Source organism: Aspergillus undulatus (assembly GCF_047715775.1).
Source record: "Aspergillus undulatus strain CBS 261.88 unplaced genomic scaffold BDV17scaffold_49, whole genome shotgun sequence".
Classification (NCBI taxonomy): Eukaryota; Fungi; Ascomycota; class Eurotiomycetes; order Eurotiales; family Aspergillaceae; genus Aspergillus; species Aspergillus undulatus.
In genome coordinates, this window is record NW_027396653.1 from 1 (window position 1) to 16,789 (window position 16,789).

The 16,789-nt window shown below is 50.3% G+C and overlaps 7 protein-coding genes across 7 annotated transcripts; 3 read left to right on the forward strand and 4 right to left on the reverse strand.

Annotated features, from left to right (window-relative positions):
- Positions 1-488: 488 nt before the first annotated feature.
- Positions 489-1,094, forward strand: BDV17DRAFT_270945 (uncharacterized protein). The gene has a single exon (XM_073758730.1). The coding sequence runs from the start codon at positions 735-737 to the stop codon at positions 1,023-1,025; it is 291 nt and encodes a 96-aa protein (XP_073612623.1). The 5' UTR covers positions 489-734; the 3' UTR covers positions 1,026-1,094.
- BDV17DRAFT_294066 (uncharacterized protein) lies at positions 1,045-2,856 on the reverse strand (the record flags this gene model as incomplete). The annotated part of the gene is made up of 2 exons (XM_073762755.1): positions 1,045-2,182; positions 2,240-2,856. 2 exons carry the CDS (start codon positions 2,854-2,856, stop codon positions 1,045-1,047), a joined length of 1,755 nt encoding a protein of 584 aa, XP_073612624.1.
- A 226-nt stretch (positions 2,857-3,082) lies between these two features.
- BDV17DRAFT_270948 (uncharacterized protein) lies at positions 3,083-3,866 on the reverse strand. The gene is made up of 2 exons (XM_073758731.1): positions 3,779-3,866; positions 3,083-3,710 (listed from the first exon to the last, which is right to left on the reverse strand). The coding sequence occupies exon 2, from the start codon at positions 3,672-3,674 to the stop codon at positions 3,204-3,206; it is 471 nt and encodes a 156-aa protein (XP_073612625.1). The 5' UTR covers positions 3,675-3,710; positions 3,779-3,866; the 3' UTR covers positions 3,083-3,203.
- Positions 3,867-5,058: 1,192 nt separating this feature from the next.
- On the forward strand, positions 5,059-7,076 carry BDV17DRAFT_270949 (5'-methylthioadenosine/S-adenosylhomocysteine nucleosidase family protein). The gene has a single exon (XM_073758732.1). The coding sequence runs from the start codon at positions 5,240-5,242 to the stop codon at positions 7,034-7,036; it is 1,797 nt and encodes a 598-aa protein (XP_073612626.1). The 5' UTR covers positions 5,059-5,239; the 3' UTR covers positions 7,037-7,076.
- Positions 7,077-8,414: 1,338 nt separating this feature from the next.
- BDV17DRAFT_294068 (uncharacterized protein) lies at positions 8,415-9,179 on the forward strand (the record flags this gene model as incomplete). The annotated part of the gene is made up of 1 exon (XM_073762756.1): positions 8,415-9,179. The coding sequence occupies one exon, from the start codon at positions 8,415-8,417 to the stop codon at positions 9,177-9,179; it is 765 nt and encodes a 254-aa protein (XP_073612627.1).
- A 1,692-nt stretch (positions 9,180-10,871) lies between these two features.
- Positions 10,872-12,315, reverse strand: BDV17DRAFT_270950 (nucleoside phosphorylase domain-containing protein). The gene has a single exon (XM_073758733.1). The coding sequence runs from the start codon at positions 12,123-12,125 to the stop codon at positions 10,962-10,964; it is 1,164 nt and encodes a 387-aa protein (XP_073612628.1). The 5' UTR covers positions 12,126-12,315; the 3' UTR covers positions 10,872-10,961.
- A 700-nt stretch (positions 12,316-13,015) lies between these two features.
- On the reverse strand, positions 13,016-16,533 carry BDV17DRAFT_166801 (uncharacterized protein). The gene is made up of 3 exons (XM_073754749.1): positions 16,048-16,533; positions 15,795-15,995; positions 13,016-15,745 (listed from the first exon to the last, which is right to left on the reverse strand). Exons 1-3 carry the CDS (start codon positions 16,363-16,365, stop codon positions 13,250-13,252), a joined length of 3,015 nt encoding a protein of 1,004 aa, XP_073612629.1. The 5' UTR covers positions 16,366-16,533; the 3' UTR covers positions 13,016-13,249.
- Positions 16,534-16,789: the final 256 nt, after the last annotated feature.

A 16,789-nucleotide genomic window follows, 5' to 3' on the forward strand; every position in this document is an offset into this window, starting at 1 on the left:
TTTTTTTTTTTTTTTTTTTTTTTTTTTTTTTTGACGTTTGGCTGCTACCGAACGAACACGCTTTCTACTGGCTGCGGCGGGTGTGGCCCTGGCGTTCACAGTTGCTCCAACGGCAGCAGTGGCCGCAGTTGGATTCTAAGGAAGCATGAAGACTTTAGTAGCCGCGATGTTCTAAAGCAGCCAAGCTGTTAGATAACCTGTTACTAGGATTGCAGTTATCCCCTACGCTAGTAGCCATTTTGTTCAGACTTTAGAAAGAAAGTCAAGGTGTTCTCTTACTTGATGAACTTGTAGTAGATCTCGAGCGAAGCACGGTTGATGGAGTACTTGAGAGTGTTCAGTGTAATGAAAGGAAGGGAAGGGAAGGGAAGGTGAGGACGAGGTGAAGCTCGAGGGAGGTCATTCCGCTTCTGGCGGGCAAACTACGGGTTGTCTAGGTAGTGGCTGGCTCCTCTTCGTCGTCCCCTCCATCTCATCATCTGCCGATAGCATCAGCAACAGGCACAGGAGCTGTTGCTGCACCGAGAGACCATGATATTCCAGTGGCAATTGGCTAGAACGCAGGAGGTGAATGGGCCGTATCCCCGTTGGCAGTGGTTGTTAGCCGCTGCCTCGAGTTGCCCAGGGGGCCCGGATCCGCACCTGCCGTTCACGGAAACTTCACCTTCCATCTCTCACTCATTACTTACTGTCTTTCTCATCTAGGAAGAGCACGCCTCTACGACGGCCGAGGCATGCTATGTTCGTTGGAATCCACCGCCATCCAAGACCCGGTCGCATTCATTGGCGCGACGACCGCCATGCTCCGAGAGCATTTCACCAAGCGCTGGGCATCGAAAGCATCCGAAGAAGTCCCACCAGACTCTATCGCAGCATTTGACGCGAGCCGCTCTAGGTATTTTATCATCGTAGACCGGGAGAGTCTGGAGTCATTTCGGAGTTGTGACCTCGAATTTAAGGACTGTATGAGCGGCCGCTGGCGAGTCGACATTCCAGAACTGACCAAACGAATCTTGTTCGCTTAAAATACCGGCAGTCAGGCGATCACCGAGACTGATTCAGGCCGAGCACAAGCGGATACGGGCCGAGTCCGGCACCTGCATTCCCATCATACTTCCGTTTACGCCCCCTAGTCGGCGAGAGCCATCTCTTTAGATCCTTTCTAGCCGCTGCAGTATGCGGATGGTCTGGGCCTAGCTTTGCAGTTTGAGATAGTACGCAGCGTCTCAGCATTGCGATAGCTTCGGGGTATCTTGTCTGCTGCCACATCGTAGAGGCGAGATTCCACAATGTAAGGAGAGTGTCCGGATGCTCTGCACCTAGAATCCTCTCCTGTGTTTCCAGGACTCGCGTCTCGAGCTCTTTGGCTTTCTGCGCTCGCCCTTGTTTTCGGTGCGTGTGTGCTAGGTTTCCCATCGCCGTAAGGGTGAATGGGTGGTTGGGGCCGAGAATCTCTTGCGAGGACTTCAGTACCTCTATCCCTAATTCTTCTGCCTCGGCCCATCGCTTCTGGGACTGATAGGTACAGGCCAGGTTGTTGAGAATGTTGAGAGTATCTGGGTGCCTTCGACCGAGGACACTCTCTCGTGTGGCTAGGACTGCTTTCTCCATTCGCTCAGCCTCTTCGAGTTCCCCTTGATTCCAAAGTGCCGTGGCTATGTTGCTCATGCTAACCAACGTGGAGGAATGTTTAGGGCCTAATTGAGTGCTCTGGATGTCTGCTACTTCCCGGCCAAGGGCACATGCTTTTGACCAGGCGCCCAGGCTTCCGTGCGTTGATGCCAAGTTGCTCATACTGGTCAGGGTCGAGATATGGTCTTTACCCCAAATTTGAGAACGTAATTCGGCCACGCGCTGGAATTGTGCCTCTGCTTCCCGCCACCGACCCACGCTCCAGATTATGCATGCTTGGTTATTCTCACTTGTTAACGTCGAAGGATGTTCTTTCCCCAAGTGTTTGGTGCATAGTTCTAGCTCCTCGGTTTGCACTCGTTCTGCTTTCTTGAATTGACCCTGGCACCAATAGGCATAAGCTAGTCCGGCCGCTATGGCATGGTAATCTGAATGCCTTGATAATGGGGTTTTGTTTTGTAGCTGGTAAGCTTCTTCAACGGATGCAGTGAGTTTTTCGTTCCAGGGCGCGTGGGTCAATCGCGATACTGTAGGATGGTCGCCCTCGTCACTAAACAACTTCAGTCAATGAAATCCTTTTTTTTTTTGTGTAGATAAACTGACTTACCGATATTCGACGCCTGAGATAGGCAATATGCCGTTCAAATGTCCTTGTAGAGCCTCAAAGTCTGTAGGGAAGTTTATGGTTGGGATGAATGCCCAATCTTCCGGTATCAGCAGAGGAGTTGATGGACCTGAAAGCACTTGGTTATCCACCCTTCGCTTTCCATCTGCAATTATCTCAGTCACCGGTATATCGTCAAGGAAAGGAATAGCTTGATGTGAGTGAGGGGCGTCCCGGTGAGCACTCTCCTGCTCGATATCTTCCGACGATCCAGTAAAGCAGTACATTTCTTCGGAATTCTGTAAATCATAAGAGGACTCCTGATTGCCCTCTACGTAAGACAAAGAGAGAAATGCCAGAGACTTGAGATGTTCTGCAATGTGCTCCGAGAGCAATTGATAGGGCTTTTGCTCAACAATCGTCCTGATCTCGTTCGGTATAGCGTCGCATAGTGGGCACACAAAAGGATCCCTTGTTGCGATTCTTCTATTCCGTCTGGCCCGCCCTTGAATCTTTGACTTGGTAAGTTGATCACCATGTTCCGACTGTAAGTGAAGGACGAGCTTTGGTACGTCTTCGAATTCCACTGGTACACTGTGCGAGACGTCGCAGTAGGCCATCTCCGTGTGGATCTTCTGAGCCCAGTCTATTGTATGCCGTGACTGCATGTGGCTCATCCAGTCTCTTCGCTTGGCGAAAAACCGCAGAGGATCTCTGCATTTCTCAGAAATACACACATAAGGCTCTAGATCTCGATCTATGTGGTCCCTATGATGACATGAATAACTCAAGTTTATCCGGATAGGACTAGGCCAAGCATACCTCCAAGCTTCCACGGTCAATGTGGTTGCCTCCAACGGTTCTGAACAGAGATGGCACTGAACCCATTTTTCCAGGCCTTGTCGTCGTGGCATCGGAGGATACTGGATTTGGTCGCTTATCGGATCATTGGCCGCGGATCCTTTACTCACCAGGGATCCCGATGGCTTTGCCCGCGGATGCAGCAAACGGAAGACTCTCGTGGGGGAGATGGTCGATGGACGTGTCTCGGACATGCGAGGCTGGTGGGACAATCGATTGCGCACAGCCTCGATATCATCAAATGATTCAGGGTGGGACGGGCTGGTATCCAGTTCGGTCTCGTCTCCCTCCTGCCAGCCGCCATCATAGCCACGCCTTTCGGAGGCGAGCTTCTGATTGTGGCTTTGCAAGTATTGCAATGAAACACCGCGAGTGTAGATAGAAGAAGCCAGTTGGTTGCATAGGCTTTGCCTGACATGACGGTGTCTATGGCGAACAAGCAAGCAGCAGAAGTACATAGATGTCTTTTCATCTGTACAATGGCGTGGACGATGAATGCGGTGTTTGTCACGCCGCAGGCGCACTCCGAATATAAAAAGCCTTTCGACTGCGGCCTCCACCGCCTCAAATAAGGCATGTTCGTGATTGTTGAGATCGGCTGCGGTGATAGCCACTAAACGCATGCCGTCGACTTGTGAGTCATCGCATGAAACATGGATGCACTTAGGTGTACGTACGTACCTAGGTTTGTCAATATCATATCCAGCAACTCTAGCACCGTCTGCTTCAACTCTGGATGCACACTCAGGCGAGCATCGAGCGATGCTTTTGGTGTTGCAAATGCTCCAACGTAGGTTGTCCAAACATTGAAGCGCCCTCTCAATTCCTCGAGGAACTCGTGGTTGTTCTTATCTTCAACCTGCTGAATCAGTGCGTTCCCGAACCCCTGCGCGCAGGCTTTTGCGGCATCATAAATGGTGTCCTCAGTAGACGACTCCATAGCTGCCACCGTGGGAGTGGCAATGACAGAATGTTGGAGAGTGTCAGAGAATGCCAGATAATGTTATCCTGCAGTCTGGGCGAGGCTGCAGCTGTCAGCTGAAGAAGTGGCGCTTACCTAAACGATCCCCTCCTGCCCAAGTTCACCTGCGAGGTGCAACCCCGCTGCTGGATATCAAGACCTGGCCTCTTTGCGACTGCCCGTGCTGGTTGCCATGCGGCTCTCCGATAGTTCGGGCCCTGCCCTGGAGCTCTTTCTATCCGTCTTGCCTTTCTTCATCAACGCCCTCCCTCCTCATCCCGGCATACGACTCTCAAGCTCACAGCACGATCCGCCAAACTTCAAGAACTCAGTCACGCTTCTGAGATTTGAGGTTCAGGAGATGCAGTATGTTCTCAGTACAGATAATGTAGAACACGATCTGCCCGATGTTAAGCTCGACAAAGCAAAATGGGCCCTAGGCGACGTTCTGGCCTTGCTGGAAAGCTTGGTTAAGCCTTTCATCCTCGAATCCCGCGGTAATTACTTTTGTTTGGATCTCCAGGCGCTGTTTTCATCTCCAGCTGACTTCAAGTTTAGAGTCGATCCCGAATAGAACGTTTGGCTTCCGCAAGCTTGCCACTCTGAGGGACAAAACTCGCAATGAGTTTCATAATGAGACAATAGCCACAGCCTTCATAGAGTTCGGGAAAGATACGAGCGATTACTGTAGAGTGTACACCCGAGTCCAGAGGTTTAATTCAATCATGAGACACATCTACGAATATCGAACGATAGATGCCGGGCTTCAAATGCACGAGCTCTTTTACCAAAAAGATGAATCGATCAATACAGAAGACGAACTGGCCGCAAGGGAGATTCACCAAGCACGGACCTTGTCGAGCATTGCCACGAATGTTTTCAGGTTGCTGACCACTGCCCCCGGGTGCGGAGCGTCGCATACAGCCTTGATGCATCTGAGCGGATTCAGGAAACCTGAAATTGAAATGGTAATATCAGTCTGCGGATCAAGCACCAGAGATAGATGGCAACCAGTGTGTTGGAGCAAAGAACATCAGGCCACCCCTTCTACTTCCAGCCAGACCTCCGCAGGCGCCATTTGCTCCGCCCTGAAGAGTTCATGGAGACTCAAGAGACGTCTGCGCATTCACCTACACCAGAATGGTGACTGGGAGACTGGGACAGTCTGTTCTGGCGACCGCATGGGCTGCAATGCTCGGCAACCGGACGTGACGTTGAGAGATTTGCTCGACCGACGCCGCAACAAACAGTCCAGTCAAAGCGTCAAAAGCCTGCTAAAAGAGGACAAACTAAATCTTGCAGTGGCAATCGCAAGGTCGTTACTATATCTTCTTGGTAGCCCCCTCCTAGATGACACATGGGAAGCAGAACGCATCTACATCGAACAGCTTGTCGACGATTCGTACGGCAGGAATTCATTATCATGCAACATGCCCTATGTCAGACACATCCTTACTGGAGGACACGACAAAAATCTACCCAAATACCCTGAGAACAGACGATCAATAATCCTCAAGCTCGGTGTTCTCCTCTGGGAGATACTATTTGGACATCGCATCAGCATCGCCGACGAAGACGCAGAGGACGACGATGAAGAGAACGGGGACTTCTCGCTTTTCAATGCACTTAACCGTGAAGAAATTAATGCACGAGAGACGTTTGTCGAGAAACCCTTTCTAGACATCATTGCCAGTTGCCTTGACGTGTATTCGCAGGATGAGTTGGACGACTTTGCTTTCAGGAACGACGTATACTGGAAAATCGTGAAGCCGCTTCAGGAATACCAGAAGGCTTACCAACCAGATCTTCCAATTTCAATCTCCGGGACTGAACAGGACAAGCGCTGGCCACTTCCATTGAGCACAAATCAGCCAGAGACCGGCTTGACCATGCTGTCCAGTCGCCGTCCTTCGACCCCGCCCAGGAAACGCTCCTCTTCTCCGTGTTATCCTCGGGGCAAAAGGCCGATGTACAACCACGTCTCTTCCAGCACAGATAAAATATTTATACCCTCTATGAGCCCGGCAATCCAGCCGACATCGAGGCAGCAGTCTCCAGCTTCGCAACCTACTCTTGGCCAGTACAACGTCGGGATTTTATGCGCACTGCCGAAAGAACTTCTTCCAATACGCATGTTATTCGATAGCACATACAGAGACCCAGGCGTCCCGCCGCAAGATAAGAATAGTTATTCTTTTGGGCGCATGGGCAACCACACTGTTGTCGCAACCTGTCTCCCATCAGGACAGTACGGTTCCAACTCAGCGGCGCACGTCATTTCGCATATGATGCGAAGTTTCCCCGCACTGAAATTTTGCCTCTTGGTCGGGATCGGGGCGGGCATTCCAACCTTAGAGAATGATATACGCCTTGGCGATGTGGTCGTCAGCCATCCTAGAGGTGTCTACTCGGGCGTGATTCAGCATGACCTGCTGAAGATTCTTGATAACAAAGGCTCTCAGCTAACGGGCTTTTTGCGCGGTCCGCCCTCGTGTCTTCTACGAGATATAAGCAATCTGATGTCGAATCCTGATCTCTCCTCCGCGCCGCTGGAGGAAAGTATCAGGCACATCGTCGACCGGCGAGACGAATATAAGTATCCTGGTCCAGAGCACGATAGACTGTTCAAGGCGGAATATATACATGATTCCAACAGAAGCACATGTGAACATTGCTCCGGGCATGAGGTCGTTCGAGAACCCCGAGCAGGGACTCACCCGCACATCCACTACGGTTTGATCGCGTCCGGAAACCAGGTCATCAAGAGTGCTCAAGCCCGGGATGAGCTGGGCTCAAAGTATAATGTTATCTGCTTTGAGATGGAGGCCGCGGGAGTGATGAATGCTTTTGATTGTCTCGTAATTCGTGGGGTCAGTGACTATGCCGATTCTCATAAGAATGACCTCTGGCAGAACTATGCTTCGGCTGCTGCTGCTGCATACGCTAAGCTGCTCCTTACAGTGAGGAATTCCGTCTAGAGTGTGGACATTGGATATTTTCGATATAACTTAATGCTTGTCATGACCTGAAACGAAATGTACGTATTAGCGAGTGTAGAGTCTTTGACATCCAAAAGATCTTGCCCTCAACCAAACCTCAAACCGACATTTCATAGAAATTATCATTTCATTTTTACACTATCTATTCCTGTACCTCTTGTAGACTCGTGGAAGCTAGTCCTTACTCTCAGGGAAGGCAGCAGATCACGAGGGGCTCAACTTGGCGGCGGCAATCCCTCATCCCGTCCACGGTCGTCAAACTACCTACCTAGGCATTTAGGTAAACATCAAGCAGTCATCTCATCTCCACCAATTGAGATTCTGTACCTGGTCTGCGAGATCCTCGCATCCGAGTGCCTTCCCAGTGTATTCGACCTGGCCTCGGTGAAGAAGAACTTTCACTCCGTCGCCGCCCAACACCGTTTCCACCATCTAAAGCTGCGCCTATCGACTCGCGAAAAGCTTTCTTCTGACATCAAGCGGTGGTCTGAGTTTCTGGAACGAGCGTCTGCCTTTTCATCTGTGCGTCTGACGGTCTGGGACAAGTTACAGTTACCCACGTTGGAAGCCGAGCACGCAATGGAGACGGAGAGCGTTGATGCGGGCGACAGCGAAGATGAAGACGAAGACTACGACGATGAATATTATGATGACATCGAACAGGGAGAGGACGAAGATACATTGGCATGTATTCATGAATACTACCGCTCCTACCACGACCATATAGCTTCCATGCGCAACGAACGCGACAATTTGGGAGGATTACCAGACCTGCTCCTCAAGCTATGCGATTCCGGCCGAAAGGATTTTGTCTGGGCGTCTAGGACTTTACTCCCGCCCTGACTTCTTGAAGTACTGGAACCGAAAGCAAAAGCTGAAGCCGACTGCAGGTGCCGTTTGCACAATGTGCTGTTCAGACAACCCAGTTTGCATTACAAGCACCATTTTGACCAGTGACGGAACATCGACCCCTATGAATTCCCGCTGGCTACTGTTCCAGGCTGACTCGGATCACAATGACTGTGTCACGGATATATGGTCTGGAAGGAATGGAATTCAACGGGGAGGCGTTGTTCGAGCTCTTGAAACTGGCCCCGGACTTAAAAGATGTTCACATTATCCGTCAATATTCCCATTTTGGATCGACACCTCGCGTAATGCAAGACCTGATACGAAAGCCTCCTCCATGGCCCCGACAATTTTATTGAGAATGACAATGTTAATCCCCGGCGAGATCAGGATCAAGAATACGGATGGATACCAGAGGCTAACGGCCACGGCCAAAAGCTTGCCTATTGAGTTGAGTCTAACGCCAGCCAACGATGTTCACTATTTCCATAGATGAAAACACCATATTATGTTTGCCAAGCTCGAGACATTGCAAGTCTGGGAAGCCTCAGAAAAATTCCTGCTAGATGCGTCGCAATGTGACTTCCCCTCTCTCACAAGTTTAGTCCTGGGCCATAGTTATGATTACGCAGACGATGGCCAGATTCCGGGAGATCAGGCCGCGTCTAGGTTCATTGCAAACATCACCGGCACACTAAAGAGCATCCATCTGTCAACGGATATCACAGAAGCTCGTGAAACGAGCAAAGCTCTCGCTGCAATCCTAGGTACGCATGGTCAGTCGATCAAGAAACTCTCACTTGTGGGAACTGGGTGTCACGATAGACATAACGAGCGGCGAGCAAAATCCATGACGCGCGAACAAATCGAAGAGATTGGCAAAGCGTGCCCGAATCTGCGAGAACTGCGGGTTCCTGTGCGCCGACGGCCGGGGGACATTGAGGAAGTCAGCATGTCCAAAGCAGTTGGAACGCACCTGCCGCAGCTTCGAAAGCTCGGGATCCGGCTCGATTCGGTGCAGGAGGGAGAAGGAAAAGATGAGAAGAGCGCACGGGACCTGATGATCAACGTCGCTGTCGACGAAGCCCTTGCCCGAACCATAATGGCCACTGTCCTCGACGCTCAAAGACAGCCAACTTCGCTAAGTCAACTCCACCTAGAAAGCGGCAGAAGCACAGGGATTCCAGTGAAGCTCAGCGGGATTCTCGACAAGTTGGAATTCCAATGGAAGTGCTTCAGCGTCTATAACTATAACCAAGGTAGTGGTAGGTAGGCAAGAAATCCCCGTGCAGAGAATTAAGGCAAAGAACATGCAGTAGGGGTTCAAGAAAGGCTGGCTCGAGCTAGGCAAATATGAGTCGGTCTTCAGGGGCCTTTGGCCGAATGATAGCGGGTGCTGGGAGGATGATTGGCTAGTTTTCCCCTTGCGCAGCTCTAGCTATGACTTTCTATATAGGAATTTAAGATAAACGTTTTATTTCCTCAACTGCTAGAGCTAGTAGGCAATACAGCACTCATGGGCTGAGTTGATGCTCGGCATAAGGAATGCGCGAGGCGGAGGCGACTTGAGGATCAGTAGAGGAACCCGCGCCCTCCGTCTCATTGAAGAATGAAATGCTCAGACCGTTTGAACCACTCAAACTCTCAGTTGAGCGAGGGGAAATCGCCGAATACGGCCATGGACTGCATTGTATGTCCAAATCTTCGGAGGCTGCCATTGGTCAGTAGTTATAGATCTATTTGGGCCGGTAGAAACGGGATATTTCCAAGTTGCAGGCTGAGGCTACTACAAGACTACGTATGAAAGAATATTGCAATCCTCTGGAAAACAAGCCCCAGGTTGAAATTCTGATCCCAGGGTGACAAGTTTATATGGTAGCGAACAGTCTCGTTGGCTACCTGCATAGGCTTGTTTGAGTTTGTATCTGACTTATCCGGCTGCAAGAGTCCGTACATGGACCTCATACGAAATAAGCGAGATATATTGCCTTCTCACCTAAGAGAGAGGCAAGGCAGAGAACAACTATCTGAGGAGATCAGACGAATATAACCAATTCAAAAACCCTCCTTGGAGAATATCGTTGTGTTTCTGACAGTTGGAGGCTGATTCCTCGGACTCCAGGAATGATTGTCATCCTCAATGCCTGTATCTTGCAACGAACTGGCAACCAAAAGTATTTTATGTAATACTTATAGATATAAACTTGCTGGCTGAGCTGATGATTCTTCCTTAACCAGGTCCGTGTTGCAAGACGGACTAGGCGGTGCAGTGTTAGGAAAGTAGTATTAGCCTGCCTGCTCACAAATGAATAGCTATTAAGCAGGCCGATTGCTTTTGTCCCCTCATTATCTGACCTTGGCGGAGGCAGGAGAGACAGGGGGATGTCGCGTGAATCGATGCAGGCCATAAACGATAGATAATCAATGGCTAATTGGTTCAAGCGTTGGATCCGTTGAAATGAGATCCACCAGGTTGTGGCGACAGGATTCTGTGCAGTCTCGTATCGATATTCATCCTCGAACTCCTCACTTAGCAGCTCTATCATATGTGCCTCCTGTTTTCCCAGAAGATTCAAGTATGCAGAGATGTCGATTCCATTTTCGTTGATATACGCCGCGGCTTGAGTGATTGCCAGCGGGAGAAAGGCAAGCTGTTCAAGAAGGATCATAGTATCTTTGTTTTCTGTAGATAGATGATGATCAAGCAGTGACTTATCAAGCATCTTCAGCCCTGATTTTTTGTCCAGCTCAGGGACTGTAAATATATGTGAACATGCAAGCTTTACAGCTAGCATGCGGTTGCGCGTGGTAAAAAGAATGCGACCTTGCCGACTCTGAGGAAGAAACCTCCTAAGAGCTGGTACTTTGGGCTATCCTTGATCCACATGTCTAAATCATCAGCATTATCAAAGACTAGAAGCCGCTTGGCAGCGTTTTCTTGGCTGAGATAAGCTTTGACATGCTCTTTTGCCTCTTCTGGCTTCACCTGCAGCCCAACTGTCTGTGCAATACCCATGTAGCCCTGTTCAACATTCTTATAGCTATTACACGCAATCTAGAATATGGAGTAGCTGGATCCTCTCGCTCGCGCTCGGTAAGCTGTTTCAAGCACAATTTGGGTCTTTCCAATCCCCCCTAGTCCGTGAATAGCGATTCTTGCCGGACCATTCTCTTGCGCGAGTGCTTCTTCGAGGCTGGCAATTTCCTTTTCCCGACTCACAAATCTAGGGTTTCTCGCAAAGGGAACCATCCAGTAGCTATTGCTACCGTGGCTCGAATCATTCCTCTGCCGTGGAACAACCTCCAGGAGAACCCTTGTATAAGCAGCCGCGGTGAGCGCTGCATATCCCTGCCATTCCTTATTCTTGTGTGAATCGCAATAATCACAGAATCCCCGAATCACCAAGCACGGTAACTGGTCCATTAACCCAGCCGCCTCCATCTCAAAGCAGAGTATCCCGTGTTGTTGAGCTAGACGATCTCGTGTTTCCGAGTCCTTCATCACCTGGTCTGCAGATGCAATTAACCCGTAGTGAATGTGAGGGTTTCTGGTATCACGTGGGCGTCGTTTAATTAATTGCTCTTTATCACACTTTCTGCAGTCATCTTTGTCGTCGGCATGATGATAGGAGGGGTAGAAGAGATAATCAGGGTACTGCTCTGGGAGTGAACATCTCTCTTTCATGTTGGGATATTGTTCCAGTACACTCTGCACTATTCGTGAAATAGGATCATTGTCGCCAGTTATTTGTTTTGCCTGAAGTTGGTTTAAACGCGTCAAAAGAATGTCTGGCGGTTTATTCAAGGTCCCTGTTTGCTCGAAATATCCACCCTGAACTGCCTTGCCATAATTGTACTGTATTACCCCGCCATGTCTTCCACCTGGCTTGCTCACAACAACGTCGCCTAATCGAATATTATTGTCTTTGCTTGGGACCCCGCCTCCAATCCCCACCATGAGTCCGAACTGGAGCCGGGGAAACGTCAAACGCATGCGAGATACGACGGCGGCGGCAGATACGGTTCCATATACGCCAGTTGGGAGGAGGGCAATCACAATATGGTGGCCGTTCAGTTCGCCAACTTCGTAGGCATTGGGATCAGTGGACTGTGGAGGTGGGGGGTGAGTCTTATCAAGCATAACGCGGGCCGCTGCCGCCTCAATAGGCAAGGCACAGATCCATGCGATGGTATAGTCATCAACCGTGAGGGAGGCCATTATTATCAGTCGTCAACGCATGAATTAGGGTTTGGTATAGTTGACAATTGATACCCCTAAAGGTAGAGGGATTCTAATCATCGTGTACAGAACAAAACGAAGGAAATCATCAGGTAGGGAGGAAGAGGGGTAATCAGGTGCAAGGTTGACTCACTTGACCGGCCAGTCGCCTAACTACCTGGGATCATGCTGTTATTATTTCATAAAAACGGAATCGCCTAGCACGTCCCATAACGTACGAAAAATAACTGCCTATACTTATAATGGACTAGTTCTCGGGCGTGACGCTGAGAAAGAGCCAAGGAGTGTAAAAATGCGAAGAGCCGAACCCGCAAAGCCCTGCATGATTCAATTTCGAAAGCCGATGGTAGTAAAGCTAATAGTAGGTAGGTGGCAAAGATAAGGAAATTCTTCCCAAAGAGTGAGTGTATAAAAATAGCAAAGGAATCCAAATGACTGTCAGAGGGATATTGCTCTCTATCAAGTTGTCCAATCTCAAACGAATGTGTATATTTCTGAGGCTGCTTTAGGACCTGGTCAAGGTTAGCATGATGTCTTCCGAGCATATCCATTACTGTCCCAGTATCATCCCACCTGGACTTAGGTGTCATACCTTCTCAATTCAATCCAATGGACTCCACGGGCTTTAATCCTTGATCCATTCTCAATCTCACCCTCGCCAAAGTGCTCGTCCGACGACCACGCAAACCGAGCAGTTGACGACGTCGGTATATTTGTCGCCTCCATCCTTGAAGTTCCTCTCTTGCCATGGCCGTGAGTTAGCCATTAAGCGAAATTGACATATTTTCCGTCGTGAGCGTAGATGATCGGACTGGGTATTTCTCTCCTCCGATAAGGACGGACTTTCAAGATCCAATCTCAAGGAGGCACACGCGAAGCTGTAGACGGCATGCGGCATATGGTGACTTTTCGCCGGTCGAGGCACTGTCGCTTGGGGTGCGGGTACATATTCTCGTTCGGCTTGAGTTAGGTTACCTTGACGTCCAAAAGGAGAATTCGACCGTAAGCGCCGGATGGAAAGCGCAAGGTAGTCGTCGATGCGACTGGCAAGGCTTAGCGGCAGCCAATTCATAGTCCTCGCAGGTGAGGATCGACGTGCCGCCTTACTTCTTCTTCCAAAACCATCGGCTCGAGGACTGTTTCTGGCACCGTTTCACGTCTTGCAGGGCGGTTGAAGTCGCTTCGTGCAAAGGCCCAAGGCTCCGTTGTCGTGCGTCCAGTACTTGTTTATGCATTTCTGCTGCATCAGACCACTTGCGCCGCTTTTCCAAAGAGTAAGCCAGCCACTTGATGACGACTTGCGTGTCTGGGTTCTCGGTACCCAGCAGCCGCCGTCTGGCATCCGCGACCTGTCTCCAGAAGCCTTCGCATTCCTGATACCGCTTCTGTGCGTAGAGCACTCTGCCGATCCAGAAAAGGGTCTCGAGTGTCTTGCGGTCGTGTTTCCCGAAATTCGAGATTTGCTCGCCTGCTGCTAGGTGGAATTGAGCAGCCGCCTCGGGAAATTGGCCCCATTCGTAGAAGTTTATACCGAGGGCAACGTGGGCACGGAGTGTTTCCTCGTGGGTTGGGCCGAGTGTTTTTTTGACCACAGTCAGGATCTCCTGGAGGACGATGTTTGCACGCTTGAATTTCTGCAGACTTGTGAGTAGTGCTCCGAGATCATGTTTGCAGATAAGCGTATCCGGATGCGTTGGACCGAGAATCTGTTCGAAAGTGTCTGAAATCTGCGACAACGGTGCGAACGCTGCGTACAGTCCGCCTTCGCGGACGAGAATCTGAGTCAGGGTCATGCGAGAGTAGATTGTGTCGAGATGGTCAGACCCGAGGAGGGCTTCTTGAACTAGTTCGATCTTCTCAAGGAGCTCCTTGGCTTTTTCATACTTTCCTTGCATGAAAACCGTCCGGGCCAGCCAGGACCGCGAACGGAGAGTTCCTGGGTGTCTCGATCCAAGTAACCTGCTGCGGCCGACCACGGCTTCTTCAAACACAGATTGCGCTTTGACGTAGTCTTCTTGGTACCACAGCGACTCTGCAATCCTATGCAGCTGATCAAGAGCGAGTGCCTTGTTTGCGTTTGAAGCAGAACTTTTCGCCACTTGTTGCAGAAGATCCCGCACCTCTGAGATTTTGCCTTGCTGGTCACAGAGTGACGAACAGAGCCAGAAAAGAGTTTCGAGAGTGTCTTCATGTTCGGGTCCGAGCATGGCTTTGCGGCGTTCAAATACTTTCTCAAGAGCAGCTTGTGCTCCGGTATGGTCGCCTGCTTCGTCTAGGGCTACACCAACTTCATGAAGGTAGGTAAGCGCTTGCTGAGAACTCGAAACTTCCACGACCTGCTGCAAGACTATCCGTGCTTCTCCGTGCCTTTGCTTCTTGAAAAGACAGTACCCAAGTGCTTCCAGGGCGTTAAGAGTGAGGGAGTGACCAGGGCCTAAGATATCCATCCAGGCATCTATTGCTTGCTCGAAGTTTACAAGGGCAGCACCATAATTATTTTGTCGAAGATAAATCTGGCCACCGAGATAAATGGATCGAAGAGTATCCTCGTGCCGTATGCCGAGGACGAATTTCTGTGTTTCCGATGTCTCGTCGATTATGGTATGGGCCGCTTGAAGTTTCCCCTCCCCAAACAGCGCCTTGCTAAGCCAGTAATTCGAGCAGAGTGTGCTTTGGTCTGTCTCACCAAGGATATGTTTTTGCGCGTCTGATGTCTCCTGGAGAATCTTGTGCGCATCTGAAAATCGGCCCCGCTCGAGATACATGATGCCCAACTGTTGCATCGAAGCCAGTGTTTCCTTGTGTTCTGGTCCGAGGACTACCTTTCGTCCATCAATGGCCTGTCGCAGCAACTCCGCTTTAGCGTACTCTTGAGCGGCTACGAAATCCACCCCCTTGTCGTGAAATTCTCGCAGACCGTCTAGCAATGTTGCGTTTGTACGCACGGTGCCCTCAGAGACCAAGTCTATTCCAGCAGGGCTTCTTGGCTCCGAAATAGTTCCCTCCATTCCTGGATGGAGGGTGCGGCTAGATTGCGCATCGCTGTCGACAAGGGGCGGATCTTCCATAGGCGAGTCTTCGGAGGCGTCCGTAGCGGAAGAATCATCGGAGGGATCAACACCGACTTTTGATGAACTATTCCGTGATACCGGCGGAGATAACTGCGATGGTGATGCGAGGTCTGAGAACCATGTATGTTCAATGGCAGTCGCCGTGGAGAGATGACTTGAAGCGTCCACATTCAGCAAAGTCTCGACGAAGGCACGGCCTTCCCAACTGACATTTAGCGACGAAAGCGCGTACGACAAGAATAGCGATCCGTGCATATGCGTCAATAGTTCTCTGTTGTTGAATGGGTAGTCGTGGCAAAGCATAGCGAGAAGTGTGAGGCCGAGGGACCGCATGTCTGCAGCACGTGCATCGCGAACTTCGTTGGCCCTGTCGACATCTTCAATGTGATCATGGCCTAGAACCTTTGATGCGAAGTGATCTTTTGTGCCAACCGATCGAAAGCCGTTGTTGTCGTTCGTACGTTTGCTGAGTCCGACGTCGCTGATCTTTATGCCCCATCGAGGGATTTTTGCGGCAACGAGAATGTTCTGTAATCATTTTAGCATGCATTCCTTCAACAGTCTTGGTTTTACTCACCTCTGGCTTGAGATCGCGGTGCGCAAGCCCGTTGTCGTGTAGAAATATCAGACCTTTCAGAACTTGGGCTGTAATCTGTTTTGCGTCGTCTTCCGGCAATGGCGCATGCAAATCCGAAGCGAGGTTACCATATATCATATTGATGAAGATGGGAATTTCGTTCTCGCCCCGTTCCAACAAGTTGACGAAGAGAATTGCGTCCTGAGAGACGTTAGCGAGGAAAGTGTGTAAGAACACTGCGCGATGGACCAACATTGCTCGTATTTCGAAAGAGTCTGGCCAGAGCCTCGATCTCGGGAGAGTAGTTGAACCGGCGATTTTTGCGGAGCAATCTGATTGCTTGCAGCTGGCGCTTTTTCTGCTTGTTTTCGCATTTTTCCAACCGTATCCCCTTGCGAATTTCGTCCCCAGACCGTTTTGTCCCCTTCGACGTCTCCTTTCCCCGTCGACGCGTCAAAGTCCGAACGGGAGACATGTCGGAGACGTCGGAATCAAGAATTTCGCTCTCGCAAATCACGATATCCGACTTTATCGCAGCAATAGGGTCAGTAAGTCTCGTGGAGGACGCCATAGCGGACGAACTGAGGTCGCGACGGGAGCGCCCATAACAAGAGACCGAGATTGATTTCTATCTCCTCCCGCCCGTGACAGTCTTCGTGTTATGAGTCGCCAAATGGGCTCGTGTCAAGGAAGCCAAACTTGGCGTGGCTGAACGGTGCTGGACTCTACCCCTAATTAATTTGGTAATATTGAGAGGGGGGAACCATGAAGATCGCAACTTGCCGCGGGCGCTGGTTGGCTGCCGTGGACATGCGACAATTCGGCTGAACAGGGGTTCATCGTCATTATTCGTCGCGCACGATCGAAGCTGGAGCTCCCCCCTGAATCCTATCGGCTTGGCGATTGGGTCACGGCTCGGAAACTTGATCCAGAGAAAAATCTTCATTAATCAATGAACCGAGCTGAAGACGGTGGTCAGTGACAATGGACTCGGA

What these genes read in the sequence shown, in the direction of transcription:
- BDV17DRAFT_166801 (XM_073754749.1), bottom strand. Translation starts at nt 16,365, where the DNA reads ATGGCGTCCTCCACGAGACTTACTGACCCTATTGCTGCGATAAAGTCG. An exon ending in TCTTTCGAAATACGAGCAAT is followed by an intron (nt 15,996 to 16,047) that starts GTTGGTCCATCG and finishes AACGTCTCTCAG; the next exon opens with GACGCAATTCTCTTCGTCAA. An exon ending in ACCGCGATCTCAAGCCAGAG is followed by an intron (nt 15,746 to 15,794) that starts GTGAGTAAAACC and finishes AAATGATTACAG; the next exon opens with AACATTCTCGTTGCCGCAAA.
- BDV17DRAFT_270948 (XM_073758731.1), bottom strand. Translation starts at nt 3,674, where the DNA reads ATGCCTTATTTGAGGCGGTGGAGGCCGCAGTCGAAAGGCTTTTTATAT.
- BDV17DRAFT_270950 (XM_073758733.1), bottom strand. Translation starts at nt 12,125, where the DNA reads ATGGCCTCCCTCACGGTTGATGACTATACCATCGCATGGATCTGTGCC.
- BDV17DRAFT_270945 (XM_073758730.1), top strand. Translation starts at nt 735, where the DNA reads ATGCTATGTTCGTTGGAATCCACCGCCATCCAAGACCCGGTCGCATTC.
- BDV17DRAFT_270949 (XM_073758732.1), top strand. Translation starts at nt 5,240, where the DNA reads ATGGGCTGCAATGCTCGGCAACCGGACGTGACGTTGAGAGATTTGCTC.